Source organism: Mobula birostris, chromosome 11, assembly GCF_030028105.1.
Source record: "Mobula birostris isolate sMobBir1 chromosome 11, sMobBir1.hap1, whole genome shotgun sequence".
Classification (NCBI taxonomy): Eukaryota; Metazoa; Chordata; class Chondrichthyes; order Myliobatiformes; family Myliobatidae; genus Mobula; species Mobula birostris.
In genome coordinates this window covers 15,893,707-15,914,991 of record NC_092380.1, presented here as the reverse complement: position 1 = coordinate 15,914,991, position 21,285 = coordinate 15,893,707, and the positions used below count along the sequence as shown (strand labels likewise).

At 45.4% G+C, this 21,285-nt stretch overlaps 1 protein-coding gene and 1 non-coding gene across 7 annotated transcripts in view; both read left to right on the top strand.

Moving 5' to 3' along the window:
- Nucleotides 1-21,285, top strand: part of LOC140204863 (TRIO and F-actin-binding protein-like) — a 301,234-nt gene that overhangs the window by 80,152 nt on the left and 199,797 nt on the right. For all 6 annotated transcript variants that reach the window (XM_072271741.1, XM_072271739.1, XM_072271738.1 and 3 more), the window contains 3 exons: nt 10,200-10,335; nt 12,483-12,560; nt 18,479-18,559. In XM_072271741.1, coding sequence (XP_072127842.1) covers nt 10,200-10,335; nt 12,483-12,560; nt 18,479-18,559 — 295 coding nt within the window. The remainder of the gene's footprint in view (nt 1-10,199; nt 10,336-12,482; nt 12,561-18,478; nt 18,560-21,285) is intronic.
- trnaa-agc (transfer RNA alanine (anticodon AGC)) lies at nt 4,394-4,467 on the top strand. The gene has a single exon. It is a non-coding gene; the product is annotated as a tRNA-Ala (tRNA).

The window sequence follows — 21,285 nt, the reverse complement described above, 5'->3', positions numbered from 1 at the left end:
AAGTTATGAAACTTAGGAAACTTATGTGCAATAGTGAAAAGTTATGAAAAGTTATACATAAACAAAGACTGACAAACAACCAATGTGCTTCAGAAGACAAATAGTACAAAGAAAAAATACTGAGAACATGTTGTAAAAGAGACTGTGAAAGTGAGTCTGTAGGTTGTAGAATCAGTTCAGAGTTGTGTTGATTGATGTTATCCACTTTGGTTCAGGAGCTTGACGGTTGTAGGGTAATAACTGTTCCTGAATCTGATTGTGTGGCTCCTGTATCTCCTGCCCAATGGTGGTAGTGGGGAGAGGGCATGACCTGGATGATTGGGGGTCCTTGATGATAGATGCTGCTTTCTTATAGAGTGCTTGATGTGAGAGAGAAGGAGAGCTGATGTTTCAGTTCAAAGATTTCTTTATCAGAACAACAAGGGAAGGGAAGCAAAGGGAGAGAGGAGCAGGAATTTTCATGAGGTGGCACCAAGTCAAAAGTAATTGAAAAGCATAAAAACATTGAAAATGTTAAATGAAGTAGGAAATACTGGAAACACTCAACAGGTCAGGCAGCATCCGTGGAGAGAGTAACAAAGCTAATATTTCAAGTCATTGACTTCCCTTGATGGGGGAAGCACTGCTTCATTGACGAAGCACTGCCACGTTATTCACTACTGTCCCAGACATTCAGGTCACTGACTCCTGTTCTCCCTCTACAGATCCTGCCTGACCTCCTGCAGCAGTTTTGTTTGTTCTTCTGCATGTGACGGTCTCTCCCTCCCTCTCGCTCGCTGCCCTCCAGGAAGGTCCTTGCATTCGAATGATCTCTCTGGAGAATGGGACCAGAGCAAGGTTTAATTGCCACAGTTTGTAGACTTGGACTCTAATTCAGGTTTATAAAGTGTTCTAGTTCTGGTCACTCCGTTGCTTCTACTGGGTGGTTTTTGAATCGGGACGGACTGCAGATAATGAACACTGAGCTGAACTGAACTAAAATATGCCTTTGATTTTGTGTTTTATACTCAGTGTTTTCACTTGTTTTTTATGTTGCTTTTTGCATGTGGTGGGAGGGGGGAGTTGGTGTTTTTTTCTTTAAATGGTTGATTCGTGGTTCTTTGTTTCGTGGCTGTATGTGGAGAAGACGAATTTCAGGGCTGCTTTGATAATAAATGCACTTTGAATCTTGCAGATTTCCAGCATCTGCAATTTCGTTGCTTTTCAAATATAATTTTAAAAATGGTCATTGCACGCAGGAACTCCATCATTATAATCGTCCACTTTCTGAATAAGAGAAAACTACTCATTAATAGCGTTATAAATGGTCAGACTTAATATTTGTTGTGAGTTTACTGTGCAATTAATGTACTGACGCAGCAACTTCACGACACTCATGTGGAGGTGAATTCACAATACTGCTTAGATGGTTTGTGACCGAGACAGGAAGAATTGGACTGGTTTGTTACTATTATAGGTAAAAAGCTTTTGCTTTAAACATAAGAAATAGGAGCAGGAGTAGGCCACCTGGCCCATTGAGCCTGCTCCGCCATTCAAATAGATCATGGTTGATCTGACCATGGACTTATCTCCAGCTACCTGCCTTTTCCCCGTAACCATTAATTCCCCACCTATGCAAAAATCTATCCAACCTTGTCAAAACTCTATCCAACTTTGCCTTGAGATAGTCTCCACTGGTTCATTGGGCAGAGAAATTCCACAGATTGTCCACTCTTTGGGAAAAGCGGTTCCTCCTCATCTTCATCCTAAATTGACTCCCCCAAATCTTGACGTCATGTCCCCTAGACAGACAGATTATTCCATACATAGTTACATTGAGCTAGTGAAGAGAAACCTCCAAGAGGATTACAACCTTGTCGTAGGGTTTGGAGGCTTGCCTGCCTCATGGACCCGGAGAGCTGTGTTGGCTGGAGTCAGGGCCTTGTGCTTTGGCTCTTGGTAGGGTCACCTAGGTGAAAGGATAGGGGCCAGAATAAGAGTGGTCCACTGGTCCTCCAGTCCTCCAGGTTTGGGGGTTCAGCTCCAGGCTAACAACCCTGACTGGTCAAAAAACAATTGTATGGAAACAGCAATGAAGATCCCTTGTATACAGACAGAGATGGAGGATATTCATTGCTGCCCTAAACACCAGTGGTGTAACAGGCAGTAAGTGAGTGAAAAGAAAAACAGAATGCAGAATATAGTGTTACAGTTACAGAGAGAGTGCTGTGCAGGTAGACAGATTAAGTGGAAGGGGCCACAACGAGGTAGGCTGGGAAATCGATAATTCATATTTTAGCGTATAACAGATGTATTCAAGAGTCAGATTGAAGCAGGACAGCTGCCTTTGAATCTGAGCTGCACTTTCCATAGTTTCTTGCAACCTAGGAGGCTGTTCAGCCCTTCAAGTCCATGCCAGCTCTCAGAACATTCCATCATTGGTGTTGTTGAAGTTGTAACTTTTGCTCGCCCACACGCCCATTGAGTCTCCCGATTATTATTGTCACTGAGATACTGTGCTGAGTAAGCCCTTCCGGGCCCTCGAGCCACGCCGCACAGCAATCCCCCAGTTTAATCTGAGCTTAATCATAGAACAATTTACAATGACCAGTTAACCTACCAACCCGTATGTCTTTGGACTGTGGGAGGAAAGAGGAGCACCCAGAGGAAACCCACGTGGTCACGGGGGGAACGTACAGAATCCTTACAGGCCAGCAGCGGGAATTGAACTCGGGTCACTGGTACTGTAAGGCGTTGAGCTAACCGCTGTGTTACCTTGCCACCAGTCCTCCTGCCACCCACTTACACCTGCGGATAACCTAAAGTATCCAACTGACTGAACAACTAACTCGTGTTTGAATTGTGGGAGGGAAGCAGAGCACCTGGTGGAGGAGAAGCCCAGACGGAAACAGTGACAGTGGCATGACTGAACCAGTTTGTGAGTGCTGTGTGCCTCCAGCGCTGCCAGCTGCACTGTGGTGCTGACTAGAGGAACAACAAGACACAGTCCCTGGGCCATCTCCCTGTACCCTCATGTCACTGACTGATTTACCCATCGATGACAAAGAGCTCCGATCACACCCGCCTTCTCCCCAACACATCTTGACTGTACTCCCGCACCACAAGCATGGCTGTTGATTTGAGAAGAAGGAGTTTAAAGTTCTGGGAGGGTCACAGGAACTTTTGCGAGGTTCTCCCTAAAAACCAGGGATTGATTGTACCATAATTTCCCGGAGGGTATTAAGAGTGTGGGATGGGAAAGACTAATTTGGAAAACCCCTGAAATGAAGCATTGGCTTCATTTTGCCCACATGTCCCAAGGTGCCATGAGAAGCTTGTCCCCCATACAGATCAAAGCATTACAGGGGTACACTGAGATAGATCAAGGTAAACACCCTCTCCAAGTTCACTCCATCTGGACCTTTCAATATTCGGTAGGTTTCAATGAGATCCACCCTCATTCTTCTAAACTCCAGTGAGCACAGACCCAGAGCCATCAAACACTCATCATATATTAACCCTTTCATCCCCAGAATCATTCTTGTGAACCTCCCCTGGACCCTCTTAAATCTGTCTGCCTCTGTAGAAAGGTAAAACAACAACAATACAGAATAAAGTGTTTAAAAACAGACTATCGATAAGATGCAGTGCAGGTGCAAGGTCATAATGAAGTAGATTTTCAGGCTGAGAGTCCATCTTATCATACAAGAGGACCGTTCGAGAGTCTGATAAAGGCAGGATAGAAACTGATGGTCCTTCAGCCTGGTGGTAGGTGCTTTCGGGCTTCTGTATCTTCTGCCCGACAGGAGGGGGAGAAGAGACAATGTCCCGGGTGGGTGGGTCTTTGATTATGCTGGCTGTTTTACTGAGACAGAGATTGGGGGTTGGAGAGTGTGATTAACCAGTGTTCTTTGTTGATATGTTAAGCTCCTCCTGCCCTGTAATGATTGCAGTCTGGGCTGCTCGTTGGTTATGGTGTATAAACCGTGTCCCCATACTCTGACTACAAACAAGAGAAAATCTGTAGGTGCTGGAAATCCAAACAACACACACAAAATGCTGGAGGAACTCAGCAGGCTAGGCAGCTTCTATGGAAAAAAGTACAATTGATTTTGGGGTCTCGGCTTGAAACATGGACTGTACTTTTTTCCAAAGATGCTGCCTGGCCTGCTGAGTTCCTCCAGCATCTTGTGTGTGTTCCCCATACGCTGACTGCCTTGTCCTCTGTGGTCTGTTCTTCATGGCAGAAAGATGGATGGCAGCAAGGAGCAGAGGGATCTCTTTGCAAACTGAATCTTTGTTGTCATGCTCCAAGAAGCGGCTGAAAGTGTGAAAGAAGGCACAGTAGGCCATGGACCAAGTGCTGGTATGCAGGTTGTCTCGGGGTTACAAACATCCAACATAGGAACAAGTGTGGCGTGTGGCCAAGTGGTTAAGGCGCTAGACTAGCAATCTGAAGGTCGTGGGTTCGAGCCCCAGCCGAGGCAGTGTGTTGTGTCCTTGAGCAAGGCACTTAACCAAATACTGCTCCAGTCCACCCAGTTGAAAATGGGTACCGGCAAAAATGCTGGGGGTTAACCTCGCGATAGACTGGCGTCCTATCCGGGGGCGGGGGGGGGGGGGAGTCTCATACTCTCAGTAGCTTTACGCCACGGAAACCGGCATAAGCACCGGCCTATAAGGCTCGGGACAGACTTTAACATAGGAACAGCTCCCATGATCTTGTTAAACTCAAAAGTCCAATGTACAGATTTTGTGAACAGCAGAACTAATTTCTTCTTCTGCAAAACAGAAAATGCTGGAGGAACTCTGAAGGTCAGGCAGCATCTAGAACGTAGAACGTTACAGCACAGTACAAACCCTACGGCTCACAATGCTGTGCTGACCTTTCAAGATACTCTAAGATTGACCTTTTAACGTACTCTAAAAAGAACAGCTGCATTGGTGCTGCTTCATGCACCCGTGCTGAGCTCGTTAATTTAATCAATTTTGCCTCCAGCTTTCACCCTGCCCTTAAGTTCACTTGGCCATTTCTGACATATCTCCCCCTTTTTTGATCTCTCTGTCTCTGGGAACAAACTGTCTACCAATTGCTTTTATAAACCTACCAACTCTCACGGCTATCTCGACTATACTTTTTTCCATCCTGTCACCTGTTATAATAACGTCATTTCCCTTTTCTCGGTTCCTTTGTTTCCACCAAATCTATTCTCAGGATGAGGCTTTCCTTTCCAGAACACCAGAGATCTCTTCCCTTCCTCCACCATTGATGCTGCCTGTACCCACATCTGCCCTCACCCCATCTAGCCACCGTCCTAACAGGGGTAGAGTTCCTTTTGTCCTTACCTATCAACCCACGTGCTTCCACATCCAAACATATCATCCTCTACAACTTCCACCATTTTCAATGGGTTCCTACCACCAATACATCTTACTCCTCCCCACCCCCAACTCTCTGCCTTCTGCAGGGAGTGTGCCCTCTGTGATTCCCTTGTCCATTCGACTTTCCCTACTCATCTCCCTCCTGGCACTTAGCCCTGCAAATGGAAAAAGTTGCCTCACCTGCCCATTCACCTCCTCCCTCGCCGCCATTCCGGGCTCCAAACAGTCCTTCCAGGTGAGGCAACACTTCACCTACAGACCTGTTGGGGTCGTCTACTGTATACAGTGCTCCTGACGAAGCCTGCTCTGCATTGGTGAGATCCGGAGAGATTGGGGGACCACTTCGCTCTATCCACGACAAGCAGGGTTTCCCGGTGGCCAAACGTTTTAATTCCAGTCCCCACTCCCATTCTGCCGTGTCAGTTCATGGCCTTTTCTACGGCCACAATGAGGCCATCCTCAGGTTGGAGGAGCAACACCTCATATTCCACCTGGGTGGCCTCCAACCTGGTGGCATGGACATCAACTTCTCTAACTTCCGGTAACTCTTTCCCTCCCCCTTCCCTCCTCTTCTATTCCCTGTTGTGGCTCCCTGCTTCCCTCTTCTTACCTGCCTAACATCTCACTCTGATGTCCTCCCTCTCCTTTCTCCTGTGGTCCACTACCCTCTCCTACCAGATTCTCCAGCCCTTTGCCTTTTCCACCAATCACCTCCCAGCTCCTCACTTCATCCACCCAGCTGGCATCAGATACCATCTTTAGCTTGTGCTCCTTCCCCTCTTCCCACCACCTTATTCTGGATTCTGCCCCCTTCCTTTCCTGTGCTGATGAGGGCTGTTAGCCCAAAACGTCAACAGTTTATTCCTTTCCGTGGATGTTACCTGACCTGAGTTCCTCCTGCATTTTTGTATGTGTTACTCAGAATCAAACTAACCCTTCCTTCCCACATAACCCTCAATTTTTAAATCATCTATATGCCCATCTAAGTCCCCAATGTATCTGCCTCTATCATCTCTGCTGGCAGTGTGTGTTCCACCTACCCAGCGCTCTGTGTATTAAAAAAAAAACAAACAAACTTGCCTCTGACATTCCTGTGTAAAACAACTTGGCTCTGATATCCTGACACCCCCTTACCTTTGAAATGTCATTTTCCTCCATAGGTGCTGCCTGACCTGCCAAGCTTCTCCAGATTTCGTGTGTGTTGCTCAAGATTTCCAGCATCTGCAGAATCCCTCGTGTCTTAGCTTCCTCTCTCTACTTTTAGTGATTGTTCTTTCTCCTCACTCTTACCTGATGCCTTTCATTACAATGCCCATATGATTTGCCGTATCAAGTGACTCTTCTGTATTACCTGACAAAATTAACTTGAGACAGCTGTTAAAAAAAAAAGGGAACCCATTTGTTACTCGAGGACAGACTGTAAATAGTCGGCGTAGAGCTGATGGGCCGAGTGGCCTGTTTCTGTGCTGGATGGCTCTGTGACTCTAATCCAGAACTGGACCCCAGACCCTTCCCTAAGGAAAACAGAAAACACAAGACACACAGTGGCTACTCAGCTGTATCTGTGAAGATAGGTGAAGTATTAATGGTTCAGATCGATGAATTTTCATCAAGACCAGGAAAACTTAGAAGTTGCAGAGAAGAGGGCACAAAGAAATGTCTGTGATAGGGTGGGGACCAAGAGAGACTGAATGATTGAGGGTGAGCATCATTGCTGTGGTTGGGAGGAGACGTGTGAATAAGGACAGAGAAAGAGGAGGAACAAAAACCTGGGCTGAAACTGTGAGCTACAGACCACAGCCGATACAAACCCCGTATCCAGCGTTCCAGCATCCAAACTGACTTACTTAATGCGCGTTATGCTACTGGCATTTTGGGCACCAAAGAAGCCTTCCATCTCTGATCGTCCTTGGCCAAAACCAATTTTGGTCTTGGCGGTGTTCAGGGCTTCCTTCATCATGCCAGTAACCTCCTCTCGGTTTTCACTCCCGTCAGTCATGCAAATCCTGAATGGAGTCTCAGGAATACCGTCACACTCAAACGTAGAATGACTCTTCATTGCTGTTTCCATAACAGTTTTTAACCTGATCTGGGTTGTTAGCCGTAAGCTGAACCCCCAAAACCTGGAGGACTGGTGGACCACATTTAGTCTTGCCTCTACCCCTTGACCTTTGGCATGGGTGACCCTACCAAAGCACAAGGCCCTGACTCCAGCCATCATAGCTCCCTGGGTCGCTGAGACATGCAAGCCTCCAAACCCTATGACAAGGTTGTGGTCATCTTAGTCCAGCACCTGTAGTTCCCTGCTTATTAAATTCTTGTACCTTCTCAACCAGGGGAGGAAGCAGAAGATGACGAGGCCCCAACACTTGGTCTAGCACCAACGGTTGCCATCGTAAAGATGTGTGTTTGAGGCCAGAATGGAAAGGATCCACACTGGCAGCCATTTTGGTGGGTGGCGGTGGAGGCTGGGGTTGGGGTGGGGGTGGGGGAAGGTGATCACCTCTGCTGCACTGGACTGTGCTAGTCTACAGAGGTGGGCAGATGGGTTTCAGCACATCCGTGAATCTTTCTCTCTTTCTGTTTGGCAGTCTCCTCCCACTAGTGTTCAGTACAGAGTGTCTGCTGTGGAACATGATTAACCAATTACAGCATTCTTGTGATCCCAGGACAAATCCTTTCCTTCCAGTTTAAGTATTTTCCTTTGATCGTGTTTAATCAATTAGATCAAAAATTTATCTCTTTAAGCCTTAATTTGACCTTGTTGAAAACACATTGGAAATCCATGTAAACTACTCCATGGATACTCTTCTGAACACAACTCCCGATACTGCCACAAGTTTAATTAATTGCTTTTGACTTGGCCTTCACTTAACCATTAACATTGGCCTTTCTCTATCAGTTTAATTTCCCCAAGTGGGAATACAGTTAGTCTATAGCAACATCCTCCCAGTAGAAGCTAAACTAATGGGCCTAGACTTCCCCTGAGATCGGCAGTGGATGTGCCAACTGATAATCTCGTAACTGAGCCACTCCCGTACAGCCGGCTGTGTGGCCTTCGGCACAGTGGAACTCCGTCTCTCCGGCTTCGGTGCGGCCAGGTCGGGCTCCGGGTGAAGGTGGCCTTCGGCACCGTGAAACACTGACCCTGCGGCTTCAGTGCTGCCACGCAGGGGTCTGGGTGAAGTCCCCGGGGGCAGTGTGAGTGTTCAGCAGTCTCCAGATTCCAGGCTGGAAAGCCACCGTCTGAACCCGTGCCAGGGCCTGTTGAAGTGGTGAGTAACTGGGAGAAGGGCTAGTGCAGCTTTCTACTTAGTCACTGAATCATAGCGCACAGAAACAGGCCCTTCAGCCCACTGTTTCCAAGGCAACCACCACGTACCCATCTATACGAATCTCAGTTGGCACGTGGCCTCTTTGCCTTAACGATTTCGGACCTTGTCCGGACACAGGCCCACCCCGGGTCACAGCATGGTTCCATTCCCGTGAGCTGTTTGTATGCGTGGGGATGTAAGCTGGCAGGGCTTTGTACTTTTTCCAGTGTGTAGGAGCCTCAGCCTCCAACCACCATTCCGCAGGGAAAAAATCCCTTCGAAGCTTCTTACTCACACCCTTGCAGTGAGGAAAAGTTTCCTACTGTCCTAATGAAGGGCAAGATGCCGACGATGACTATGACTCTTGGTTGTGAAAAACTTTGCATGCCATTCATACAGATCATTTCAAACGTAAGTACATTGAGTTAGTACAAGGGAAAACAATAACAGAACTTGACAATTACAGAGAAAGTGCAGTGCAGATAGTTAAAGGCTCAGAATTTAGATTTCAAAGAGTACAATCATTGAAGGAAATAGACCTGCAGGGAGCTGCATGCAAAGAGTCACAGCGCTCTGACATCGTCTTTGGGTGTTTCAGAGGGCCTAGGATAATTGACGGGAATGTACGGGGAACAAAATGATGTTTGATGGGCTGGGCAGGTTATACTTATTGATTAATTGAGATACAGCGTGGAATAGGTCTGTTGTTGCGTGAATGAAGTCACCGGAGAAAAGTATTGGTAGATATGAAGCAGCGGGCGGCATGCGGAGAGGCTTTTCGAAAGGTCTGGCTGGCCGAACGTGGGGCTTGGTATTTTATGTGCTGAACATCAAAGGTCAATTCCATATTTACAATGCTTTCTTTGAAACTACACACAAACTTCACACCACACGATTTGCACCCACACCACTGACATCAAGATGAATTTTAATCAGTTTTGTCCAGTCTGTGATACACAGATTTTAGGAACCTATTGTTCATTTAAATTGAATCTACAATTTACATTCAGATTTGGAGATTGGTGGCTGAGGAGTCAATTGCTAAATGCGAATGTGCTGAACCCAAAAATCGCTCTAACAAGGCCCTTCTGGTCCTTCGAGGCACGCCACCCAGCACTCGCCCGATTTAACCCTAGCTTAAACATGGGACAATTTGCAATGACCAATTAACCTACCAGCTGGTACAGTATGGACTGTATGTGGTCACGGCGAGTGACGTACAAACTCCTTACAGGCAGCAGCGGGAATTGAACCTGGGTCGCCTGCACTGTAAACCGTTGTGCTAACCACTATGCTACCAAGCCACCCTATGGGTGAAGGATTGAAATTTGTTTCAATGCTCCCGGAGTCTGTAAAGGAAAGGAGCATGAGGGGGAGGGCTAGCAGAGGAGGTAGGATGAGCTGAATGGCCTCACTTTCTGTTTGAGTTATCTAATGTAAATGGTAAGGAAACCCAATGGAGGATTTGTTTCCCCGTTAAACCCAGTGTCTCTGAGTGAGGTCACTTCAACTGTCTTGCAACAGGCCGGTTACTGAGGCATATCGTGACTTAATCCCTACCAACGTGGGTAGAACACAAAGAGAATCTACGATATCCCATCGCCTCGAGGAAGAATCGAGCATGAGTAAGGTCTATCCCAGGAGATTTCAACAGAAAGAGGTTAGTGGCTGTTCCTGGTTTTTTTAATGTTTCATTGTTTATCTCCTTGATATTTTCTGAACAGCTGAGATGACAGACAATTCCTGACGTTGGTTAAGTTAAAAATCAATCTCCAAAAGCTATGGGTTTTGACTGCAAAGAGGGTGCATGAAAACCAGCAGGGGGAAGAAAAGAACTCCCAAAGGTATTCTATAAATACTTAAATGGAAAAGGGATTAAAAAAGGAAAGAGTAGTTTCTTCTGGAGGCAAACTATCAACCTGGGTATTGATATTGATTTATTATTGTCACGTTTACTGAGATGCAGTGAAATTTGTTTGCAACACACAAAATATGACTGTAAGATATAGAAACAGAATTAGGCCATTTGGCCCATTGAGTCTGCTCCGCCATTTCATCATGGCTGATCCATTTTCCTCTCAGGCCCAATCGCGTGCCTTCTCCCCATACCCTTCCATGCTCTGACTAGTCAGGAACCTATCAACCTTTGCTTCAAATATACCCAATGACTTGGGCCTCCACAGCTGCCTGAGGCAATGAATTCCACAGATTCACCATTCTCTGGCTAAAGCAATTCCTCCTCATCTCCGTTCTAAAAGGATGCCCCACTATTCTGAGGCTGTGTATGCTGGTGGTACTCAGCAGGTCAGGCAACATCTATGGAAGGGAATAAACAGTCGACGTTTTGGGCCGAGACCCTTAAACAGGACTTCCTACTGTAAGTGTTGCCTGACTTGCTGAGTTCCTCCAGCATTTTGTGCGTTGCTCTGGATTTCATGCATCTGCAGAATCTCTTGTGTTTGCAGGAGTCTTTTGTCTGGGTGCCATCCAGACTTATCACTCAATCCATACGTACATTTTTAAAACATCAGAATTCAGTGTTATAATTACAGAGAAAGAGCAGTGCAGGTAGACAGATAAAGTGCCGGGATCTCAATGAGGTAGATTGGGAGATCAAGACTTCCATCTCTTAGTCTGTACAGTGGGATAGAAGCTGTCCTCGAGCCTGATGGTACATCCTCTCGGGCTTTTATATCTTCTGGCCAGTTGCAGAGGGGAGAAGAGAGAATGGCCAGGGTGGGAGAATTTCTTGACTATGTTGCAGTGGAAGGTGTGGACAGAGTGAATGAAAGGGAGGCTGGTTTGCGTAACGGACTGGGCTGCGTTCACAGTTCTCTGCAATTTCTTGCGGTTACGGGCAGAGCAGTTGTCCCAAGTGGAAGATAGGTCTGGCTCTCCACAAATACTTCCCATTTGTTTGCACAAATTAAGAAAATGATGAAGGCATTGCCATTGAGGAATAAGCACTGGAATTGACTGACATGGAGAGAGAGAACAATGAAACAGTGAATTAGTCAGGCAACTTTAAAGTGAATAAATTACCAGTGCTGGGACGGGGAGGAAAAGATGCCCGACTAATTCACTATTTCATTATCCTCTCTCTATACCAGTCAATTCCAGTGCTTATTCCTTAATGACAATGCCTTTGTCATCTGGCACCAATACTGCCCAACACTCCTTGGTGCCAGACGTGGTGCTGGAGGGTATCTTTGTATGTTAAAATGTTAAATAAAACTTTATGAAATTGCTCCCAATTCCCACCAGCAACCCAGCCACACAAAGGGTCGTGTCAATTGGCCAGAGGAAGTCGTTTCAGGTCTGAGGAGTTCCTTGGACGCGTGGGGTTCATTTTAATCTAGGAGAGCAGTCTCTTGTGGGTGGAGGATGGTGGCCATGGCGACGAGGCCCAAGAATTCCCTGTGGGACTTCCCTGAATTCCCTGTGGGAGGATAATACATTTTTTGGAAGTTGAGAGGGCACCTTCTGGCCAGCTGGCTCCTGGGTCAGAGAGTGTGGGATCCCCTGTGACCAGATGCTATTTTATTGTTCATTAATAGTTTTTGCCCACTTTATTTGGAGATTTATTTGGGGTCTAGTTGTCAGACATAAATAGTTTAATGGATTCTTGGTAAGAAGCAAGGATTAAATTCTTCAGATCCAAATAGTTAAAATCAGGGCTGGCATCTGTGGGAGTTCCAACCACAATGTGGGCAGATGATTGAGAGAATTTCCAGGGAAATTAATTTTGGGATAGTTTGAGGAAAAATAATGGAAGAAAAACACTTAATGGATAATATTCCCTCTTAGACAGACCGGGAAGTCTCTCAGCGGACTTTCTCCAAAAGCAGAATGCGAGATGCTTCCGCAGACACTAAGTACGACATGGTAAGTGTGTAGATTGTTAATGTATTGCAGTAAATGGATTTGGTGTCCTTCAGGGCATTTACTACTGTTTGGGCAAGGAACCGATTTAAGACTGGTTTCAGCGGGCAGTGTCAATGGAACAATGGCTTTCGTTTTACCACCTCAGGGGAATTACTAAACAGAATCTGACAGTGACTCAAATGAGGAGGCGTCCAAAAAGCCTTGTCAACAACAGAAGGTCTTAAGGAGGATAGAAAGGTTTAGGAAGAGATTTAAGGCCGATGTTGCATGAGGACTGCCCAGGAAAAGTGAAAGCTGTTAAGCAGGTTTGGATAGCAGAGGCTGAAGGTAGTTTCAAGGGATAGGGATATATATTTTGCTCCAAGTGTATGCCATTAAGACCATAAGACTAGAAGACATAGGAGCAGAATTAGGCCATTTGGCCCATTGAGTCTGCTCTGCCATTCCATCATGGCTGATTTATTTTCCCTCTTAACCCCATTCTCCTGCCCTGTAACCTTTGACACCCTGCCTAATCAAAAATCTATCAACCTCCCCTTTAAATATTCCCATTAATTTGGTCTCCACAGCCATCTATGGCAATGAATTCCACAGATTCACCACACTCTGGCTAAAGAACTTCCTCCTCATCTCTGTTTATCCTTCATCCTATTCTGAGGCTGTGTCCTCTGATTCTAGACTCCCCCACTGTAGGAAACGTCCTTGCCACATCCACTCTACCTGTGTCCTCTGGTTGTAAGCTGCCCCACTATAGGAAACATTTTCTGCACATCCACTCCATCTAGGCCTTTCAACAGTCGATAAATTTCAATGAGAACCCCCCCCCCCCCAATTCTTCTGAACTCCAGTGAGCGTAGGTCCAAAGTCATCAATTGCTGCTTGTACATTAACCTTTCCATTCCTGGGTTTATTCTTGGTTTCCTGATCTGAGATGGCAGACACTATGTTTGAACAGAAATATGGGTAGGATGAGGTCACACAGTCCCTCAATCCTTCTCTGCTATTTGATAAGGTCACCTCTGTGATTTGATTGCTAGGCAGTTGCAATCTTCTTCCACCTCATTGTCAGCTTTCCATGTGGATAACATCGGACATCTCCAGATTAGGCTTGGTTTAGCTCTCACCAGACCATTCCGCCCAAGACGTTGAGGTCTGCATGTGACGATTGGGTTTGGCCACCATCCTGACACTCATGCCCATTGGCGTCATCGGTAAACTTGCAGGTTGTTTCCTAAAATCAGAATCAGGTTTATCGTCACTGATATGTCATTAAATGTGTAGTTTTGCTGTAGCAGACCCGAGTAAGACATAAAAATGACTGAGTCACAAATAAATAAAAAGTCCGAAAGAGAAACAGCGAGGTAGTGTTTACGGGTTCACGGACTGTTCAGAAATCCAGTGGCATTGGGGAAGAAGCTGTTCCTGAAGTGTTGAATGTGGGTCTTCAGACTTCCGTGCTTCCACCCTGGTAAGATCAATGAGAAGAGGGCACATCCCGGATGCTGAGGGTCCTTAATGATGGATGCCACCTTCTCGAGGCCCCGCCTTTGGAAGATTTCCTTGATGTTGGGGAGGGTTGTACCCGTGATGGAGCTAGCGGTGTTGTCGACCCTCTGCCCCCCTCTTGCGATCCTGTGCATTGGAGCTTCCTTTCAATCAGAATGAGCCGCCAATCAGAATGCTCACCACCACCAATATGCAGGAATTTGCTAGACTTGGTGACAAACCAAACCTCCTCAAGCTCCAAATGAAGGTGAGCTGCCGGCATGGCTCCTTTGCGATTGCATCAGTACGTTGGGCACAGGACAGATCCTCTGAGATGTTGATGCCCAGGGACTTGAAGCTGCAGGCATTCTACATTCGGATCATTGTTTTAAGAGAAAGCAAGCAAACAGACCAACACTGATCCAAATCTGCCTCTGGGCATTTTGAACAGTGCTCAATGCAACTTGTACTCAAGAGCTTAATTCTTGCAATTTATAATTTTGAAATAGAGGTAAAATCAGAATCGGGTTTAATATCACCAGCATATGTTGTGAAATTTATTAACTTTGCAGCAGCAGTACAATGCAATACTTGATAAATATAGAGGAAAAAACTATAGAGAAAAAAATGAATTACTGTAAATATATACGTATATTAAATAGTTAAAACAAGTAGTGCAAAACAGAAATAAATAAAAAAGTGACACACACACACACAAAATGCTGGAGGAACTTAGGAACTTTTGTGTGTGATGCTTGGATTTCCAGCATATGCAGATTTTCTTGTTTGTGAAATAAAAAAAGTAGTGAGGTAGTGTTCATGGGTTTAATGTCCATGTGGAAATCAGGTGCCAGAGGGGAAGAAGCTGTTCCTGAATCAGTGAGTGTGTGCCTTCAGGCTACTGTATCTCCTTCCTAATGGTAACAATGAGAAGTTGGCATGTCCTGGGTGGTGGGGGTCCTTAATGATGGACGCCGCGTTTCTGAGGCACTGCTCCATAAAGGTGTCTTGGATTCTACAGAGGCCAGTGCCCATGATGCAGCTGACTAATTTTTCAACTTCCTGCAACTTACTTCGATCCTTCGCGGTAGCCACCCCTCCCATCCAGCGGTTTAGAATGCTCACCACTGTACATTTGTACAAGTTTTCGAGTGTGTTAGATGACAAACCAAATCTCCTCAAACTCCTAAATCTTACAAGAGTACTGAGCAAGGCACAGTGAGGGGAAGCTTCCTTCAAGGAGGGCAGGATATAGGTGGAAGATGAGTGCAGGCAGTTAGATAACAGTGGCTCTGAACTGCAGCTGTATACCTTCAGCCCCAAACCTCTACATCTTTACTCTATGTCCAAAATGAAGGCAGCTGACCTCCAGAATCAGCAGCCTTTTGGGGTGAGAATTCCAATTTTCCTGTACAATCTGCGAAGTGATTCAGTCCCAGATGTCAAAGGGCTTGTCCTGGATTTACCACATTTTGGAAGTTAATTCCTCCAACGAGTCCTTCTTTCGTTACGAGTTCTCAATTATGCCTTGCTTCTCCAGTACACCGTGTTTCAGTCCAGTCCATCCTCAGAGATTAACCCTTTCAGCCCTGATGTTATTCTGATGAATCTTCTTTCCATCTTTGGGAGACGAGGTACAGTGTAGAGAGGCAGCGGAGGACCTCAGAGGTTTTGCACCGCTAAAAGAGTGCTTTATGGCTTTAAAATTCCAAGCCCATGAACCTGAAGTTTAATTGGCCTCCCTCCCTCCCATCTGCCTGTGTCAACCTGCAACTGAGTCATAAACATTAAAAACTGAAGCATCTCTACATGATCCCTGGAGACAGACAGGAGGAAATCGGCAGAGGCTGGAACGCACCCAAAATGCTGGAGGAACTCAGCAGACGAGGCAGCATCTACCGAAAAAAGCAAACAGTCGACATTAGGTTCCTGGAGAAATTATTATAGCCTACCTGCCCCTCACCCCCGTGCCTGTTTCCTAATACCAGCCATCTCATAATCCCACTTCTAATTCCGTGCAATTCAAAGACTCAGTTGTAGTTATCCTCAAGTTGTCTATATGCAACCTCGCATACGCTTCTATCCACCACATTAAGGCAACCGACAAGTCTGAACTAATCTGGTTTGATCCTCCCTGTTTGCATTAGGAGCAACATTTTGCAGTGTGCCCATCTGACAAAGGGATGAAGAAATGTGGGATGTCGAGGGTAGGAAAGAAAGATGGGATGAATCAGTGTTGCTCGGATTTCCAGCATCTGCAGATCCTCTCTTGTTTGTCAATTAGTCCATCGCAGCTACTTAAAACAAAATGGAAATTGCTCTGAATGCTCAAATGGCCAGGCGGCATCTGTGGGGAACACAGAAGACTTGTTGTAAGAGGATGATTAGAATTAAAGAACTCTGTTTCACTCTCCACGCGCTGCTGTCCAATCAACTGAGTATAACCAGAGTTTTCTCTTGCATCTCAGAATCCTGGTGTCTGCAGTATTTTGCTTTTGTGAAAGCTGATGAAGATATGCGAGCATCAAAGGGGGTAGGGAAAGGGTTAAGAGTTCAATGGGCCTAAACCAATCCCTGGTTTTAACTGGTTCAGATTGATTTTATTACCAGTTCCTAAAGATCAATAGTTTAGTAATTAGGAGATCCTACTCAGTATGAATCCTATTCCCCCTGCAGCTGGATCCTCGTCTTCCTAACCGGAAGACCACAATTTGTGCGGATTAGAAATAACTTCTCCACCTCGCTGACAATCAACGCTGTCACACCTCAGGGATGTGTGCTTAGCCCACTGCTCTATTCTCTCTACACGCTTGACTGTGTGGCTAGGCACAGCTCAAACACCACCTTTAAAATTAGATGATGATACAACCATAGTTGGCAGAGTCTCAGATGATGACGAAAAGGCGTACAGGAGTGAGGAATACCAGCTAGTTGAGTGCTGTCGCAGTAACAACCTTGCACTCAACGTCAGTAAGACCAACGAGCTGATTGTGGACTTCAGAAAGGGTAAGATGAGGAAACACACACCAGTACTCATAGAGGGATCAGACGTGGAGAGAATGAGCAACTTCAAGTTCCTGGGTGTCAATATCTCTCAGGATTTTACCTGGACCCAACATATCGATGCAGCTACAAAGGAGGCCCAACAGTGACTATATTTCATTTGGAGCTTGAGGAGATTCACTTGCAAATTTCTGCAGATGTACTGTGGAGAGTGTTCAAACTGGCTGCATCTCCATCTGGTTTGGTGGGTGGGGGGTGGTACTGCACGGGATCGAAGTAAGTTGCAGAAAGTTGTGAACTCAGTCAGCTCCATCATGGGCACTGGCCTCTGTATCTAGGACATCTTCAAGGAGCGATGTCTCAAAAAGGCAGTGTCCATCAGTAAGGGCCCCATCACCCAGGACATGCCCTCTTCTCATTGTTAACATCAGGAAGGAGGTACATAAGCCTGAAGGCGCACACTCAACGATTAACAATTCAGGAACAGCTTCTTCCCATCTGCCATCAGATCCGTCTCGGTTCACAAGACCCTGCAGCGGATAGTGAGGTCAGCTGAGAAGATCATCGGGATCTCTCTTCCCGCCATTACAGACATTTACACTACACGCTGCACCTGTAAAGCCAACAGCATTGTGAAGGACCCTATGCACCCCTCATACAAACTCTTCTCCCTCCTGCCATCTGGCAAAAGGTACCGAAGCATTCAGGCTCTCACGACCAGACTGTTCAACAGTTTCTTCCCCCAAGCCATCAGACTTCTTAGTACCCAGAGACTAGACTGACATCTACATCATTTATTATTATATTGTAATGTGTCCTCTACTGTGCCTATTGTCTTGTTTATTATTTATTGTACTGCCCTGCACTGTTTTGTGCACTTTATGTAGTCCTGTAGTCTAGTGTAGTTTTTTGTGTTGTCTTACATAGTCTAGTGCAGCCTTGTGTTGTCTCACTTCATCTAGTGTAGTTTTGTGTTGTTTCATGTAGTACCATGGTCCTGGAGGAATGTTGTTTCGTTTTTACTGTGTACTCTACCAGCAGTTTATGGCCGAAATGACTTGACTTGATTTCTGAATGGACGCTGAACCCATGAACATTACTTCATTACTTTTTTTATTTCTGTTTTGCACTACTTTTTAAATTTAACTGTGTTTTATATACTTGCTGTAATTCATTTTTTCCTCTATTATTATGTATTGCGTTGAACTGCTGCCGCCAAGTTAACAAATTTCACGACATATGCCAGTGATATTAAACCTGATTCTGATTCTATTTTGTTTGACGCAGTTAATTAGCTAAAGCAGCGGGGGGAACCAGGTACTGTGTGCAGGAGACAATTGAAAAGTGTTGTAATATGGCTTGTGTGCCTTTAAATAGGTATACTGATTGTTACTTGCAGTGCGTTTTTAAGGATGCATCATTTTTTCCAGCCTGACAGAGGTGTCTCAAAACAGGCCTCCTCATTCTCAATGAAAATCAACCACCGATATCTAACACAGCAGCGTGATAAGGTAATTAATGTTGGTAATTATTATTTATTAGCTGTTAAGCCTGGCATTGCTCTGGTTTTTATACTGGCAAACATGATGTTTCCATGCAACTATGTTCTATAAAACTTCATATAAGTGAAATAAAATCTGACTTAAATATAGAATTATTCCTTGAATAATATATTTAGCGGATTCAAAATTTGTAGTTTAACTAAAGTTTCCTATAAAAAGGAAGATATACTAAAAAGTAAGTATGCTTACAAAATTCCCTTTAAGTGGGTACGTATATACACACAATGCCTAAATGTGTGGCCAAGTGGTTAAGGCGTTGGCCTAGTGATTTGAGAGTTGCTAGTTTGAGCCTTGGCTGAGGCTGTGTGTTGTGTCCTTGAGCAGGGCACTTAACCACACATTGCTCTGCGATGACACCAGTGCCAAGCTGTATGGGCCCTAATGCCCTTCCCTTGGACAACATTGGTGTCGTGGAGAGGGGAGACTTGCAGCATGGGCAAATGCTGGTCTTCCATACAACCTTGCCCAGGCCTGCGCCCTGGAAACTTTCCAAGGTGCAAATCCATGGCTTCATGAGACTAACGGATGCCTATAAATGTACTCAATTGTAATGTTGAAATATTCCATTGCTTCGTAAACACTTCAGCTCAGTGTTTAACACGATCTTCCCTTGGAGGCTGGTGGGTAAACTGTCCTTGTTGGGACTCAACTCTCCTCTCCATAATTTCTTGGCAGAACGACCGTAGTCAGTTGGAGTTGGCAGCAACACTTCAAGCTCCATCATGCTGAGCACTGCTGCCCCGGGGCTGTGTGTTCAGCTCACTTCTATTCACGCTGCTGACTCACGACTGTACTGCCAGATCCACCTCAAACTGCATCATCAGGTTCGCTGATGATACAACAGTGGCTGGCCCCACCAGCAACAGTGATGAGTCAGCAGACAGACAGGAGGTGGAGAGGCCTGTCAAATGGTGTGAGAACAACAACCTGAGTCTCAACGTGGACAAGACAGAAGAGATGGTTGTGAACTCCAGGAAGGTACAGGCCAACTATTTTCCATTGCACATCAATGGCTCTGCTTTGGTGAGAGTGAAGAGCACAAAGTTCCTTGGTGTGCACATAACGGACCCTGGACCCACAACTCCTCCTCACTAGTCAAGAAGGCACCGCAGCATCTGCATTTTCTGAGGAGATCGAGGCGTGCAAGGCTCCCCACCCCCATTCTAACAACTTTCCACAGGAGCACCGTTGGGAGTGTCCAGTCCTGGTGGATCACTGTGTGGTACGGAAGCTGTGAAGCTTTGGACCGCAAGACCCTACAGAGGATAGTGAAACCTGCCAAGAGGATCACTGGGGTCTTTGAGAGTGTCCAGTCCTGCTGGATCATTGTGTGGTACGGAAGCTGTGGAGCTTTGGATCACAAGACCCTACAGAGAATAGTGAAACCCGCCAAGAGGATCACTGGGGTTTCCCTCCCACTGTTCGTGGCATTTACCAGGAGTGTAGGGCCCAAAGCATTGTTGAAGATCCCTAACAACCACAATCTCTCTGACCCATTATCGTCAGGAAGGAGGTACAGGAATGTCAGGACTAGGATTACCAGACTGAGTAACATCTCCCTCCCTCAAGCTGTGAGACTATAGCATACCCTGTGAACACCAAGGTCTCGTTGCCAGGATACCGAGCTATTTACCGTTTATTGTACTGTTTACCATTTACCTCTGCTGCACACCACATGCACTTTGAATTATATTTTATTAACTTATCTGTGGTAATATTGTTAACGTGCTGTGTGTGATACACGTTTTGTGGGTACGCTGTAGTCCAGAGGGACGCTGGTTCATTTGGTTGTAGATACGTACAGTCAGGTGACAATAAACTTGAACTTTGAAAACACTGGACACTTTGCTTTTGAACCTGATTATTTTTATTTCTGACTCTGGAACAACCAACATAGAGCTGACCATGGGAAAAGCATTCCTTTCCAGATAAAGGTCACAGCTTTCAGTGGTCGTCCTTGGTCCACTGATGGTCACAACAAAACTAAGCTGAACAGGAAACTGAGTCAATTGTGTTGGAAAGGTCAATCAGGCGGGATAATTGGTATCTAAGACATTTTCCCGAACATTATAACTAACCCTTATTGTAGACTCAATTGTATGTGGTACCATTTTTGAAAACTTTTCTGAAAATTTGTATCTTTAGGTGCGCTGTTTGTCAATAAAGATGCAAGAGTTTTAGGAAGGACCTATAAGAAGTGATATTTGAACCTACCCATTACTAAGGCACATTCCAGAATTTTCCTTTCCACTTTAAAGCAAACACTGAGTGCAAGAAGTGGGCATTGATCCAATCAAAACTATTGGCTCAGAGAAATAGACAGCATTTGGGTTATGAACAAAAGCAGATAGCTTCCAAATGCAATTTTTTTTTTTGCTGCAGTTTTTCTGCTAAAGCTAGTTGGGAATGGACACTTCCTTCCACACTTTGAGCCTCTCCTGGTGCAGCCTTGATAATACACTGCCTCTTCCACTGGAGCCTTCCTCTTTCTCTGCAACGTCTCAGGGGGATTCTGTAGCTCAGTAAAACTTCTTAAAAATTGATGCAATGTCATAAAAACTGTACAAATGCAGTGTACCTCTCAGAACCAAGGTTAAACATGTACCTGTTTATAAAAAAAAGATTTAAATTTTAGGTGATTTATTTCAATAAACAGAAATGCAAATTAATTTAGA